This window comes from Myxine glutinosa, chromosome 5 (assembly GCF_964187855.1).
Source record: "Myxine glutinosa chromosome 5, kmMyxGlut1.1, whole genome shotgun sequence".
Lineage (NCBI taxonomy): Eukaryota > Metazoa > Chordata > Myxini > Myxiniformes > Myxinidae > Myxine > Myxine glutinosa.
In genome coordinates, this window is record NC_136265.1 from 110,536,662 (window position 1) to 110,552,017 (window position 15,356).

The window sequence follows — 15,356 nt, forward strand, 5'->3', positions numbered from 1 at the left end:
CATTTCAGGAATTCCGATACCAGACCCCAGTCATTGTCGCACAGAATCTGACTAACAGTTGGAGCCTGCCATGCAACATCCTGTTTGTGACAGGCACGAGTAGTTTCAGGGGCCATCCAGGCAATTGAACATTCAAAATCGTAATCAAAATAAAGACCAATTACTGCACTGCAGTCAAAAGAAGGAAAGCAACGAAATTATTCTTTTTTTCTTTTTTAAACAGGCTAACGTAACAGAGCCCACTTGATAAATAAAAAATGATTTTTTTTTTACAGTTATAAAAAATTTCAAAGCCTATTAGTGTTAATAAGTCACAAATTCTTTTTTGCAGTTATCCAAATTTTTCAAAGACTATCAGTCTTAAATAAGTCGTGTGTATGTATCTTATGTATGTGAGGAATTGAAAACAAATGGTGCATACCAAGAGCAAATATGTCGTTTTATTAAAACGGAGGAACAAAAATAAAATGAAAACCACGAATAATCGGCAGGAGGGTAAGTTGAAGGTAATATTGTTAACATCAGACTTTTTAACTTAAAACAAGCAATGTTTTGACTTCCTTTATGCCCTGAAAAGGTGTCCAGAGAACAGTATAAAGTGCAAGGATACTTTAAAAAGGTGTGAAGTCGAGAGGAAACATGATGGAGAACCAGTTCTCCAAGAACAACGCACCGTGTGTCCATCCAAGAATCCTCATCAACTGTAAACACACGTATTGCAGACTTAATCAAGGTCGGGTCGGCAAAACATCTTCGAAAATGCAAATGAAGTGAACAGCAGAACGTGTGTATGCATGCGAACACAAACACGTGTGTGTGTGAGAGTGTGTGTGTGTGTGTGTGTGTGTGTGTGTGTGTGTGTGTGTGTGTGTGTGAGTGTGTGTGTGTGTGTATAAAAGAGAGAGATAGAATTGTGAGGAACAGAAATGAAAAAACGAGATGTGTGTGTGTGAGTGAAAAAGAAAAAAAAGAAAAAAGAGTGTGTGTGTGTGAGTGTGAGTGTGTGTGTGCATGTGTGTGTCGTTGGTTGTTATCTCCATTTTCCGGTTTCATGAGGTGGAATGGAGTCCTTCCAGGATCCTAAGTGTCCATCTCCACTTTGGTAATGGATTACGGTTCATGGACCAAGCTGTTCAACTTTTTCAGAGTTTTGTTCCGAGAGCTCTTTTCAGAATCATCACTAAACACCGGATTGCCTCCAGTTGGAGTTCATTTGCGGTAATATTTCTGGGGATGGTTAGGATTAGGGTTGTTAGAGTTGTTAGGGTAAGCCAGTCGCCGACTGGGCATCCTCCATCGTGACAAGTCCTTTCTGGGCACACCGGAGCTCCTCACCACATACAAGGCTTTCATCCGCAGCGCAATGGAATACTGTTCCCCCCTCTGGGCTGGTGCTCCTGCTTCACACCTAGCTCGGCTTCACACTGTTGAAACCAAAGCTTTAAGAATCATTGGAATCTCCCGCGATGAAGCTAACTCCAAGGGCCTCTCACTTACTCACCGCAGGCAGGTTGGTGGTCTTTCTGTCTTCTATTGACTCCTCTCCGGCCTACCTCCCCCAGCTCTATCTGTGCTCTGTCCCACAATTATTCCTGCAGGATGCACAAGATCTGCCAGCAACCCTCTTATGGTTAAACTGCCAAAATCAAGACTCTCTGTGCCCGGTCAGCCTTAGCGCATGTGGCCGTTTGATATGAAAATGAGACCATTTACCATGACACTTGAGAAGACGACGTAATAGGTTTTGTCCCTTGACAACGATGTTCGTTTTTAGGCTGAATTTAAAAAAAAACAGCTATAACATCATGACTTACCTCGGCACAGTTTTTGCCATTTTCTTTTGACTGCTTGTCTTCCATTATTTTTAGGCTATATTTCAAGGCCATTCCGTACAACTTGTGGGCAAGAGCATGCTTGTAGGAGAAGGAGAGAACCTGGAAAAAGGAGAAGGCAGTCAGAAAACTACAATTACAGTTAAGAATCATGTAATTGGCAACAACCTCCAAGATGTGCAAAGAACAGGTAGAAATTTTCCAATAGCTGGAACGTCTATCCCCATCCCTGCCAAATCAAACAGCACACCTTTACATCTGTCAAATCCGCCCATTTCTGAACATTCCAGAAGACTTCCTTGAGGAGCTGCCAGTCTTCCCTGCACATCTGCGCAGCCGCTTCACCGTCGTCCTGACTCGTCAGACGCTCGGCTATTGCAATTCCTTTACGGCAGTACGCGTCGATCAGATTTGAGCGCAGCTTCTCCATCTCACTGTGGAACACATGGCCGGATGGGCAAGGAGAAAACGACGTCAATGTTCACGTCCATAATACAAACTTTGCATAAACAAGAAATTAACCGTTAGCTTATTTGAAATTTTAGACCCAAACATTTTGCTGCAATTCTGAAAATGACAAAAGTCAAAGTCTGGAATGGTGAAAATTATCGATATGCCCAATATTAGGAGATGAACCTCCACCATGTTTGTATGTCCCTATTTGTTGTCCATTTGGCGTTACTCGCCAATATGCCAACCCCCTTTGCTCCATCAATTTATCAAAGTAACCCCTCTGTCATTCACGTCTTCCATGAGCATCAATATCTGCAGAGCAAATAAAATAAACAACTTATTTTAATCAATAAATTATGGAAACATGTTCGTCAACAATCACCCAAACAAATAGAAATAAAGCAAAAAATGTACAAGGAAATTGTGTGGGAACCTTTTAATTGTAATGGCATCTGGCCGAGGGTCAGACTTCATGGCGAAGTACGTCGAGAGGGCATTCTGGTCGATGAGGGTTATGACGCAATCAGCAGCCAAGATAATGGCGTCCAGTCGTGTGTTCCTCTCCTGAAGGACAACGGCGCATTAGCGGAACACCTTTCTTTTGTTGGGGTTTCAAAGTACTGAGTGGTGAATTTATTCACTGGATCCAATGCAATCGTTTTTGACGTTATTGCAATACCCACTCTGGGGGACATTGGGGTTCTCATGACTGATTTGAGAGTTTCTAAAAGCTGATATTTAACAAGGCCAGCTCGCTACTCCATCACAGAGTGCTGCACAAGTAGTCCTAAACCAGGGCAGGAATTTGGTTGTGGCACCGGCACACCTTTTTACCTTTTGCCCTGTTCACGTGACTCGTGGTTGTCCCTCTCTGCCCTCTCCCCGTTGGTATTTTGTGAATATAAGATTGTACTTCACGGTTCTGTTTAAATATTATTTAAATATGTTTAAACTTTCCCCTTCAGTGTTTTATTCAGTGGTGTATTACAACACGCTGTTTTTCTTCCTATTTAAAAGGCTTTTTTCAATTTCCTCTCCAACTCATTCCACTTCAAATAAAATAAATTCAATCTCTTATACGTCTCCCTCACTACATATTCGAAATTCACATTCATTCCACCCATCCTCCATCGTTCTTAATCGGATTGCTAACTTGAAAATCACAATAAACCCAATTTGGTATCAATGTTCATCTTTCATTAATCATCCACTTTCTAAACTCCCCTCTTGCCCCCTCCCCTCCAAATCCCCCCCCCTTACCCCTGCACTCCTAAACTCCCCCCTTGCCCCTCCACTCCTAAACTCCCCCCTTGCCCATCCACTCCTAAACACCCCCCTTGCCCCTCCACTCCTAAACTCCCCCCTCCCCTTCAAAACTACCCCCCAACCCCTCCCCTTCAAATCTCCCCCCACACCATTCCTCTCCAATTCTCCCTCCTCCTCAAAGCTGCCTCCTCCCCACTTCATCTCCTTTCTATCTCATACCTCCACCTCCCCCAACCTTCTACTTTCCTCTGCCCCCCCCTCAAACAACCCCACACTGTGCCTCATCCCATCACCATCAAACCTTTCGTCCTCCTCATCCTTCCCTTTCTTGTAACTCTTCTGTAATCTCTGACACACTATCAACTGCTCTTCCTACCTCCCCCTCTCACCCGTCATCTGACCCTACCCCCCCCTCCCCTGTCCTGTACCCGATGCTCCCCTTCTCTCTTCATTAACGGTATGGACCTCAAACATCCGGGGCCTTCGCTCGAACCTGACTGATCTCTCCATACAGGTTGCTTCTGACAATCCAGACTTGATCTGCTTAACAGAAACTTTCCTCGTTCAAGATGTCTCTGATTCCTTAATATCTCTTCCTGGTTACTCCCTCCTCCGGTATGATGGACCTGAGCCTCGTCCTGGTGGTGGGGTTGCTATCCTTATCAAAAACTCTCTTCCTCACTCTCCTTGCACTGCCCTCTCTCCACCTCACCCCCAGGAGTTCCTCTGGCTACGGCTTCCTCTCCGCTCCCACCTTTTGTTCATATGTGTTCTGTACCGTCCTCCAAACAGTGATGACTCCATTTACATTTCACTGTCTGACAACATGGACCATCTTCTATCCACTCATCCCAACTCTCTCTTCCTCATATGTGGCGACTTCAACTGTCATCATGCCAGCTGGCTGGGTGTGGGTACCTCTCTCACCAGTCATGGCACTTCAGCAAAGGACTTCTGTGACTCACTGGGATTGACACAATCTGTCAATTTCCCGACCCGGATCTCAGCCAATGGAGTATCTTCTCTTCTAGACTTGGTTATGACAAACTTCCCTGAAAATGTCTGCTGCTCTTCTCCTGCTCCAATCGGTTCTTCTGATCATGTGCTTGTTAAAGTGGACATCTCTCTGGCCATTCTCAGAGAGCCTCCTCAGCGTCGACGAGTCTGGCATTTCACTCAGGCCAACTGGCACGGTCTTCAAGCAGCCATCAATCATCTGGACTGGTCTCCCATCTCCACTGCCTCTGACATCAATTCTTCCTGGGAATTCTTCCAAAGCAAACTGCTCTCTCTCATGCACAGATTTATCCCATCTCGTCTTCAGTTATCTTACCCTTCCTCCCATCCATGGTACACTGAATCTTGTGGTGAGGCAGTTGCCCTGAAACAACTTGCCTTTGCCTCTTGGAAGGCCAATCCAACTGAAGGCAATCTCAGTACCTTCCACCAAGCTCGGAACAAGTGTGTTTCTACCCTCAGGAGTGCCAGGAAGCACTATCTCTCCACACTCAAGATTGAACTCTCAAACCTATCTCCTTCCTCCAAATCCTGGTGGCGTCTGGTCAAATCCGTTTCTGGTGTTTGTTCCCCCTCCATCCCCTCCCTTACCTCAAATGGCTACCCAGTGGACACTGCACGTGACAAAGCCGAATGCCTCAACTCTGTGTTTGCCTCAAAATCTTGTGTCCCAAACCCATCTCTCTCTGTTCCCACCTTAACCAGTCGAACCCAACTGCTCCTGGACTCTGTGTCCTTCTCTCCTGACAAGGTGGAGAAGTTTTTATCAAACCTCGACTCTGATTCTGCAACTGGACCAGACGGCATCAGCCCACGGGTCCTAAAATCCTGCTCTGCCGCTCTATCTCACCCTCTCTCTGTTCTTTTCACACTCTCTTTTGCTCAAGGTCATCTGCCAGCATCTTGGAAATCTGCAAACATTACCGCTTTACACAAAAAAGGTGCTAAAACAGATCCTTGCAACTTCAGACCAATCAGCCTGCTCCCAATTATCAGCAAAGTCATGGAATCCATCATTGCTTCGGATATCAAATCCTTCCTCTTCTCCAATGGCTTGATCTCCGATCATCAATTTGGATTCAGACCAGGTCATTCTCCTCTGGACATGCTGCATCTGCTGTCTCAACAATGGATGGAGGTCCTCAATGCCAAACAGGAAATCAGAGCTGTTTCCCTTGACATATCACATGCCTTCGATACGGTCTGGCACCCAAATCTGCTTACCAAACTCTCCTCGTATGGTATCCATGGAAATCTCCACGCATGGCTTGCGGACTTCCTCTCTGGTCGTAGTCAACGTGTGGCCCTGAATGGATTTCTCTCATCTCCCCTTCCTGTTCAGGCTGGAGTTCCCCAAGGCAGTGTTCTGGGCCCTGTGCTTTTTCTGGTCTTTATCAATGATCTCTCCGACTCTCTGTGGAAAATCGTCTCTATCTCTTTACTGATGACTCCACTCTCTGCCACTCCATTCCTGTTCCCTCAGATCGGCAGACTGCAGCCTCCTCACTCTCTGAAGACCTGGACAAAATCACAGACTGGTCAAACAAGTGGAACATGTCTTTCAATCCTGACAAATCTCACACTCTTACTATGTCTCTCCGAAAAGACCGACTGGACAACCCTCCTATCTACTTCCTCAACAATCCTCTCCAAGAAATTCTGTCGCTCAAGCTTTTGGGTCTCACTATCTGCCATGATCTTTCTTGGGAAAACCACATTTCCAAGCTGGCCTCCAAAGCCAGTCGCCGACTGGGCATCCTCCGTCGTGCGAAGTCCTTCCTTGGCACACCTGAGCTGCTCACCACATACAAGGCTTTCATCCGCAGCTCAATGGAATACTGTTCTCCCCTATGGGCCGGTGCTGCTGCCTCACACCTAGCTCGGCTTCACGCTGTTGAAACCAAAGCTTTCAGAATCATTGGAATCTCCCGCGATGAAGCTATTTCCGAGGGCCTTTCACTCACTCACCGCAGGCAGGTAGGTGGTCTTTCTGTCTTCTACCTACTCCTCTCCGGCCTTGCTCCCCCAGCTCTCTCTGTGCTTTGTCCAACAAATATTCCTTCAGGTCGCACATGATCTGCCAGCAACCCGCTGATAGTTAAACTGCTAAAATCTAGGCTCTCAGCTCACCTTCACTCTTTCATTCCCCTTTTCTTCCGCCTCTAGAACAAACTTCCACACTCCCTTCAATCCCACTCCTCCCTCCAGGTCTTTAAAACAGCTGTTCAGCACCATCTCTTATCTTCCCCCATCCAAAACCTTGATCTTATCTACCCCCACTAATTCACCCCAGATCCACTTTGTTTGAAATTCCAACTTCTTTCCTGGAAGTCCTTGCAGGGTTCATATGTTTTATATCTCTCCCAACCCCCCTTCCCATGCCTCCTCCCCCCCCCCCCCCAAAGCCCTCTCCCTCGCACAGATCTCTCGGCGTCCCTGCTCTCAAATGTTGTGTTTGTGTCCTTCCCCCTCTCTCCCCATCTTGTCTACCGCTCCCCATGTTATATGTTTTATGTGTCGGTTTGTCTTTCTGTGTGATTAATGTTCGCTCTTTCACGAGCCTCGATCTTGTATACAAAAAAACAAAAAACAAAACAAAAAACAATGGAATATTCCTTTCTAAAAGCACCTTGGGATCTTAATTGTCCAATAGCACCTGCAGTTGCGACACTCAGCTTAACGTCCCATCCAAAGGACAGTATACTCATTGATGCAACTCATCGTCTGCAAAGCATCTGCATGACCGTTTATATGCAGACCAGTTATAGATTCCAAACCCAAAGGCGAGTTTGCGACCTCAAAGCTATCCTGCCTGAAATACCATGTTCGATGTACATTATGTAGGGTTAGGGATATTGCGGAAAATTGAGAAAAGCAATAGATAAAAAGGAGTGGGGTACAACAAGAGAATAATATTTGTTGGGATGGGTGTGGTGATGAGAATTGGGATGAAGGGAATGAATAGGTAAATGGAAAAGGAATGGGGTAAGGGGTGCACAAAATTCCACAATTTGTGAATATAAAATTAGTAGATGGCCTCAAAAGAATATTTCTCTCAACTTATAAACATATGTACACACTTGCAGACCAAGGAATAAGAGACAGAGTGAAGGTTGAGAAGGAAGTGACCCAGTGTCATAGAGCGAAAGCAATTGAGGGAATGCCACAACAATGCTCAAAAAGTCCATGATCACCTTGTCAGAGTCCAGTTGATGAAGCCGAGCAATGAACAAGGGGAGATGGTTGGGATGCGCTTCCTTCAGCTCATCAAACAAATCCTCCAAGTCAAGCCTGGACAGCACAGGCCAACAGAAGGACAACAGACAATAAGAACTAAACCAGTGCATCAAGTTTTTACAGACTAATGTCGATCAATCACGCATAATAATAAAAGGTAGTGTGTGTGTGCGTGTCAGTGTGTGTGCGTGTCAGTGTGTGTGCGTGTCAGTGTGTGTGCATGTCAGTGTGTGTGCGTGTCAGTGTGTGTGCGTGTCAGTGTGTGTGCGTGTCAGTGTGTGTGCGTGTCAGTGTGGCAGTGTGAGTGTGTGTGTCAGTGTGTGTGTGTGTGTATGTCAGTGTGTGTGTGTCAGTGTGTGTGTGTGTGTGTCAGTGTGTGTGTGTGTGTGTGTGTGTGTGTGTGTGTGTGTGTGTGTCAGTGTGTGTGTGTGTGTGTGTGTCAGTGAGCGTGTGTGTGTGTGTCAGTGAGCGTGTGTGTGTGTGTGTGTGTCAGTGTGTGTGCGTGTCAGTGTGTGTGCGTGTCAGTGTGTGTGCGTGTCAGTGTGTGTGCGTGTCAGTGTGTGTGCGTGTCAGTGTGTGTGCATGTCAGTGTGTGTGCGTGTCAGTGTGTGTGCGTGTCAGTGTGTGTGCGTGTCAGTGTGTGTGCGTGTCAGTGTGTGTGCGTGTCAGTGTGTCTCTTCCATCGCGCCAAAACCATGAAACCTCTCTTTCCCCCACCCCTCTCTCTCTCCCTCTCCCCATCCTCCCCTGCCCCTCCCATCTCTCTCTCCTTTCTCTCTCCTTTCTCTCTCTTTCTCTCACTTGTCGACACAATATTGCTTTCATTTTTCATTTTGATATTTCCTTCAATTAATGTAAAGTGTTGAAGTGAACGCCGTTAGCTTCTTCAACCATTCTATCAACAACACACGGACCGTAGAGAGGAAAAGGGGGCAGGGGCAGCACAAACTTCAGCATCCAACTGATCTTCAAATCACGTAATGCCTCAGTGAAGTCCTCCTGTGTATCCTGCTTCTTCTCTCGATCCTTGTTCAAATTCTTGTTTTTGTTTGGCGGTGCAATCAGGTGATAAAACACATGAAATAATTCCTGAAAGAAGACAGGAGGCACGGACATGGTTAATGAATTGACGACGTTTAAAGCATCCCGGAGACAATTTTCGACATTTCATTAAATTCAACATACTGTGTAGAAAAAAAAAAAAAAAACCTCGTCCATAATGTAAATGAAAATCATAAAGCTGGAAAGTTCAATCATTTTCCACTTCCTTTACAAGTGACCGTGCACCTTGGCCTGAAACCTCAACTCCACTCCCTCTAACGTGAGCATCTTGCCACCACCATCACCGGCATGGTGGCATCAGCCAATGAGAAAGCACTGCATGAAAAAGTACATGGGATTCATGGAATACTGCGAGGCAACTCTTCTGTTTTTTAAGGTTTTTCTTGGATCCAACATGGCTGCCAGACCATGTGACCAATGACATCATAAATTTACATTCTCCAATATAATTGTGGCGTAGATTACGCTCAAGAAATTTCAACTGATCGGTCTAAGCGTTGTACTTGTTGAATTATATTTGTCATTCCTCGTTGAATTATATCTGTCATTAATCCATTAACCCTGGTGTTGGGCTAGCGGCTAGGGTGCCGGCTTAGGATCCTGGGTTCGAATCCCGGTCGATCGCTGAATTAATGCCAGGGGGGTTGACTCAGCCTGTCATCCTTCCGAGGTCAGCTAATTGAGTACCAGTTCACTGGTAATTCCCTGTTTGTCGTTAAAAGGCGGCAAAAAGGGTTGGCGTCAGGAAGGGCATCCGGCCGTAAAACATTGCTTCAAAAAGGGGACCAAAAAACAACAACAACCACGGTTCCCGAAAAAGGCCAACCCCCGCTTTACGGGGAAAAATGGCCTCTAAAGGTGTTTTTTTTAAATTTTTTATTAATCCAACCTGCCGCAAGCAGGTTAGTGGTCTTTCTGTCTTCTCCCGACTCCTCTCCGGCCTTGCTCCCCCCAGCTCTCTCTGGGCTCTGTCCCCCAAATATTCCTACAGGTCGCACACGATCTGCTAGCAACCCTCTGATGGTTAAACTGCCGAAATCTAGACTCTCTGCTCACCTTCACTCTTTCATTCCCCTTTTCTCCCACCTCTGGAACAAACTCCCCCACTCCCTTCAATCCCACTTCACCCTCCAGGTCTTTAAAACAGCTGTTCACCACCATCTCTTATCTTCCCCCTTCCAAAACCTTGATCTTTTCTTCCCCAGTTAATTCACCCCAGATACACCTTTTTGAAATAAAAACTTCTTTCCTGGAAGTCCTTGCAGTGTCCATATGTTTTATACCTCTCCCACCTCCCCTCAAGCCCTCTCCCTCCCACAGTTCTCTCGATGTCCTTGCTCTCAAATGTTGTGTTTGTGTCCTTCCCCCTCTCTCCCCGTCTTGTCTACCGCTCCCCTTATTTTGTATTTTGTGTGTCGGTTTGACTTTTTGTGTGATTAATGTTAGCTCTTTCACGAACCTTGATCTTGTATACAAGAAAAAAAATAGAAACAAATTCCTTGTTGAATTATGTCTGTCATTCCTTGTCGAATTGTGTGTGTACTTCCGGTCCCTCGAGCGACGGGGCTTGCTTTGATCTCTCCACGGCATCAAAGTTTGAGTGTTTTCCCGTTCGTTTCTTTGTCAAATTTCCGCTGCGTATTTTGTTGTGTATGTGTTATTGTGTGTTTCTATTTGGTTTTGGTTTTGTAGTTGTTGCAAATTTGTGTGTAATTAGTCGTTTCTTTGTCCGCGCCTCGTGCGGCCTGGTGTCTCGTGCGGCCTCCTCGTCTCGACTTGTGCCCGCCCCCTATATTCTCGTTTGTTCTTTCACCTCTGCTCCTGCTTTCTCAAATCCACGTTCTCACTTAGAGACTTTTCCCAGATTGTTTTCATGGTTTTGTTTAAATATGTATTTAAATATGTTTAAACCGCAGCGGTGATCCCCCCCCCTCCCCCCCCCCCCCCCCCCAGGATTTCCATGTTTTAAACGTTTCCCAGTGTGTACCCTGGATAAGAATAGGTACGCCGTATCCCTGCGTGTCGTAGGAGGCGACTAAGAGGGTTGGCGTCAGGAAGGGCATCCGGCCATAAAAAAACATTGCCTCAAAAAGAGAACCATGACAATTACAACTACATGTGGGCAGGGTACAGCCCAAAGTGGAGATCGGTTTCTGAGGTTTGGGACATGGAATGTAGGGACAATGACAGGGAGATCAGGAGAAGTGGTGGAAGTATTGGTCAGAAGAAGAGTGGACATATGTTGTGTGCAAGAGGCGAGATGGAAGGGAAGTGGTGTGAGAATGGTGAAGGGTAGGCAGGGACAGAAATACAAGTTTGTGTGGCAAGGGTGCCTGGAGGGCGTGAATGGTGTTGGTGTCCTGTTTTCTGAGGAGTTTGTAGACAGTGTGGTGAGTGTGCCTAGAGTGAGTGATAGGTTGATGATGGTGAAAATGATGATTGGAAAGCTCTTGGTGAACGTCATCTCGGGATATGCTCCGCAGGTTGGTCGGAGCGATGAAGAGAAGGACAAGTTCTGGTGTGCGATAGAGCAGCTGATGGAAAACGTAAAAGATGAGGAAGTTGTTGTGGTAGGAGGAGACCTAAATGGACATGTGGGAAGGAGTATGGATGGTTTTGACGGAGTTCATGGGGGTTACGGATATGGTGTGAGAAATGGAGAAGGTGAAAGGATTTTGGAGTTTGCTGATGGAGCTGATTTGTTGATTTGTAATACTCAGTTCCAGAAAGAGGATAATAAGCTTGTTACATACACGTCAGGTGGGTCGACGACAACCGTTGACTACCTGATGGTGCGTAGGCGAGATAGGGGGCACCTCCGAGACACAAAGGTAATCCCGGGGGAGGAGGCTGTTTCACAGCACCACTTGGTTGTCTGCGACGTAAGGGTGAAAGGTGCGAGGAGAGCTCGGCGGGTGAAGTACCAACCGAGAATGAAGGTGTGGAGGTTGAAAGAGGTGACAGTAAGGGAGGCATTAAAAGAGAGGCTGAGTAGGGTCGAGGATGATGTGGTTGAGCTTGAAAGTGGTTGGATGTCAATGAAAGCTAGTCTGTTGGGAGCCGTTGGTGAGGTATGTGGATGGACAAAAGGACCACCGAGGCACTCGGAAACATGGTGGTGGGATGATGAAGTTGGAAAGAGGATTGACGAGAAGAGGAAGAAGTTCAAGGAGTGGCAGAAGGCGAAGGGTACGGGCGCAGAAACAGCAGAGCATGAAAGTTATAAGGCAGCCAGGAAGGCTGCAAAGAAAGAGGTAGCAAAGGCGCAGGAGGCATGTAGGAAAATGTTCGGAGAACGCTTGGATTCGGAAGAGGGTCAGAGAGCGGTATTCAGGATTGCAAAGCAGATAGCGAAAGAGAGGTGTGATGTGATGGGGGTGAGCTGCTTGAAGGATGAAGTGGGACAAATCGTTGTCGACCCAGATGGAATTAAAGGAAGATGGAAAAGATATATGGAAATGCTGTTGAATACTGAGAATGAATGGGATGGCAACATAGAGAGTAATCCAGTTTTAGGACCGGCAGAGAAGATAACTGAGAAGGAAGTTGAGGAAGCGATAAAAGCAATGAAGGGTAGAAAAGCGGGAGGGCCGACGGGAGTTGTGGGAGATATGTTGAAGGCAGCAGGAAGTTGGGGTGTGAAGAGAATGACAGAGATCTGTAATCTGGTGGTGAAAGAAGGCCGCATTCCAGTGGATTGGGAACTGAGTACCCTCGTCCCTCTATACAAGGGGAAAGGTGACCCTCTGGAGTGTGGCTCGTACCGAGCGATAAAGTTATTGGAGCATGGAATGAAGGTATTGGAAAGGGTGTTGGAGAGGAGGATAAGGAAGAAAGTGAAGATCGACGAAATGCAGTTTGGATTTATGCCAGGAAGAGGAACGACAGACGCGCTTTTCATTGTGAGGCAGTTGCAGGAGAAGTACATGGAGAAGAGGAAGAAGTTGTTTCTTGGGTTTGTTGATCTGGAGAAAGCATTCGATCGGGTTCCACGCAAAGTATTGACATGGGCATTGAGGAAGTTAGGAGTGGAGGAATGGTTGATCAGAGTAGTGATGGCAATGTACAACAGAGCGCGCACAGCTGTAAGGACGAAGGACGGGAACAGTGGTGAGTTTGAGGTGAAGGTGGGAGTGCATCAGGGGTCGGTACTAAGTCCACTACTATTTGTAGCTGTGATGGAGGTGCTGGCTCAGAACGTAAAGGAGGGTTTACCGTGGGAGTTGTTGTATGCAGATGATCTGGTGTTGATTGCGGAAAGTATGGATGGACTGAAGGAAAAGATGAACACGTGGAAGGAATGTATGGAGACAAAAGGTCTGAAGGTGAATATCGGAAAGACGAAGGTGATGGCAAGTGGTAAAGCATGTGGTGAGGTGGAAAGAACTGGGAAGTGGCCCTGTGCTGTGTGTAGGAAGGGTGTCGGAGTGAACTCCATTCAGTGTACAATGTGCGCCGAGTGGGTTCATCAAAAATGTAGTGGTCTGAGAGGGTCATTAACCAGTGTGGCAGCTACATTCAAATGTAAGGTGTGCACAGAGGGAGCTGCAGATGGAGGAAATGTTGAGTTGGATCTTGGAGACGGTGTGAAGCTGGAAGGTGTGAAAACATTTTGCTACCTCGGAGACATGCTGAATGGAGAAGGTGGATCAGACTCGGCAACGGTTGCTCGAGTGAGATGTGCATGGAAGAAGTTTCGGGAATTGAGTGGCGTGCTGATGATGAGGGGAGTGTCGTTGAAGCTGAAGGGAAAGGTGTATGCTGCATGTGTGAGAAGTGTTATGATTTATGGGAGCGAGACATGGGTAATGAACGTAGAGCAGCAACGAAGGTTGGAAAGGGTGGAAATGCGAATGGTTCGACGGATGTGCGGAGTATCGTTGAGAGAGAGGAAGACAAATGATGAATTGCGAAAGATGATGGGAATAGAGCCTGTGATTGATGCTGTGAAGAGGAACAGGTTGAGATGGTTTGGTCATGTGTTGAGGAAGGATGAAAGTGACTGGTTGAGAAGAGTGATGGAAATGAATGTAGAAGGAAGTAGAAGACGGGGAAGACCGAGAAAGACTTGGCTAAAGATGGTGGAAGAAGAAATGCGGGCAAGGGGGTTAACAAGGAGAGATGCAGAAAACAGGGCAAAATGGAGAAGATTGTCATGGGGACCGCAAGGCTAACCCCCGCTCTAGCAGGGAAAATGGCCTTTAAAATGCATGTTGTTGTTGTTGTATTCCTTGTCGAATTGAGCCTGGTGTTGGCTTAGCGGTTAGGGTGCCGGCTTGGGATCCTAGGATCCTGGGTTTGGAATCCTGATCGATCGCTGAATTAACGCCAGGGGGGTTGACTCAGCCTGTCGTCCTTCCAAGGTCGGCAAATTGAGTACCTGTTCTCACTGGCAATTCCCTGTGTGTCGCAAGAGGCGACTAACAGGATTGGCGGCAGGAAGGGCATCCGGCCATAAAACATAGACTTCCGTTTCCGGTATTGCTGGCGAGGGTTCGTTTATTCTCAGCTCTCCATGCTATCCATCGAAATCGAAGTTAAGTAATTGTTCCCATTTGTATTTTCGTTATAACTATTTATTTTATGGTGTATATATTGTCTCCCGACGAAGATTTTCGGTGCAAATCTTTCATACCTGTATTGAAAATCGTGTTAATTCGGGTCGTGTTTTGAGGCCTTGTAGTTGTACAGTGAACACTGTACAACCTTGAGGCTTTGTTTTTCTCTCAGCGGTCCGTGTTTTTGTGATCCAATAACTTTCGTTCTCTGTTTTCCCAATCTTTTCACCCCATAGCCCTCTTCCTTGTGTAAATCACAACTCAAAAAAATCCAAAAAAAAAACATTTCCTTCTCTGTTCTCATTCGTTTATTCATTCTTATTCGTTCGGTCGTTCGTTCTTCGACCACGTGTTTCTCCCCCATTTCCCCAGATAGATTGTCAAATTTCAACTCGTTATTTTATCGTCCATGCGTTATTGTTTTGATTATAGTTACTTTTGGTTTGAATTTCCTGTAACTTGTAATTATTTAATCGTGTTCTGCTCCTCGTGTGCGGCCTTGTAGTTGTACCCCCGTCGGTGTTTGTTATCTTAATCGTGTTTTGCTTGGCTCTTAGTTTTTTTCCCTTCTACCCCGAACATAATACTCTGTCTAACGTTCTAAATCCCCACCTCCCCCTCCCCCAAAAACCAAACAAACAAAAAAAAAACCAAAAACATTTATTTTCCTTTCTCCACGTGTACTGTTGACTCATCCTGTATTTTCTGTCCAGGTGTGCTGTTCGCCCCGCCCCCATTAACTCCTTGCCATCCACCGTTTGCCCTTCACGTGACTCGTGGTGGTCCCTCTCGGCTCTCCCCCCGTTGGTATTTTTGTGCACATAAGATTGTTCACGGTTCTGTTTAAATATTATTTAAATATGTATAACCTTTCCCCTTCAGTGTTTTACTCAGTGGTATTTTACAACACGCTGTTTTTCTTCCTATTTAA

The 15,356-nt window shown here is 46.2% G+C and overlaps 1 protein-coding gene across 3 annotated transcripts in view; it reads right to left on the reverse strand.

The window, feature by feature from the left end:
- Positions 1-422: 422 nt before the first annotated feature.
- The window catches only part of TPP2 (tripeptidyl peptidase 2), a 201,391-nt gene continuing 186,457 nt past the window's right edge, over positions 423-15,356 (reverse strand). For all 3 annotated transcript variants that reach the window (XM_078778530.1, XM_078778531.1, XM_078778532.1), the window contains 6 exons: positions 8,755-8,894; positions 7,763-7,859; positions 2,719-2,849; positions 2,083-2,266; positions 1,815-1,934; positions 423-701 (listed from right to left, as the gene is read on the reverse strand). In XM_078778530.1, the coding sequence (XP_078634656.1) occupies positions 612-701; positions 1,815-1,934; positions 2,083-2,266; positions 2,719-2,849; positions 7,763-7,859; positions 8,755-8,894 (762 nt within the window). In that variant the 3' untranslated portion in view covers positions 423-611. The remainder of the gene's footprint in view (positions 702-1,814; positions 1,935-2,082; positions 2,267-2,718; positions 2,850-7,762; positions 7,860-8,754; positions 8,895-15,356) is intronic.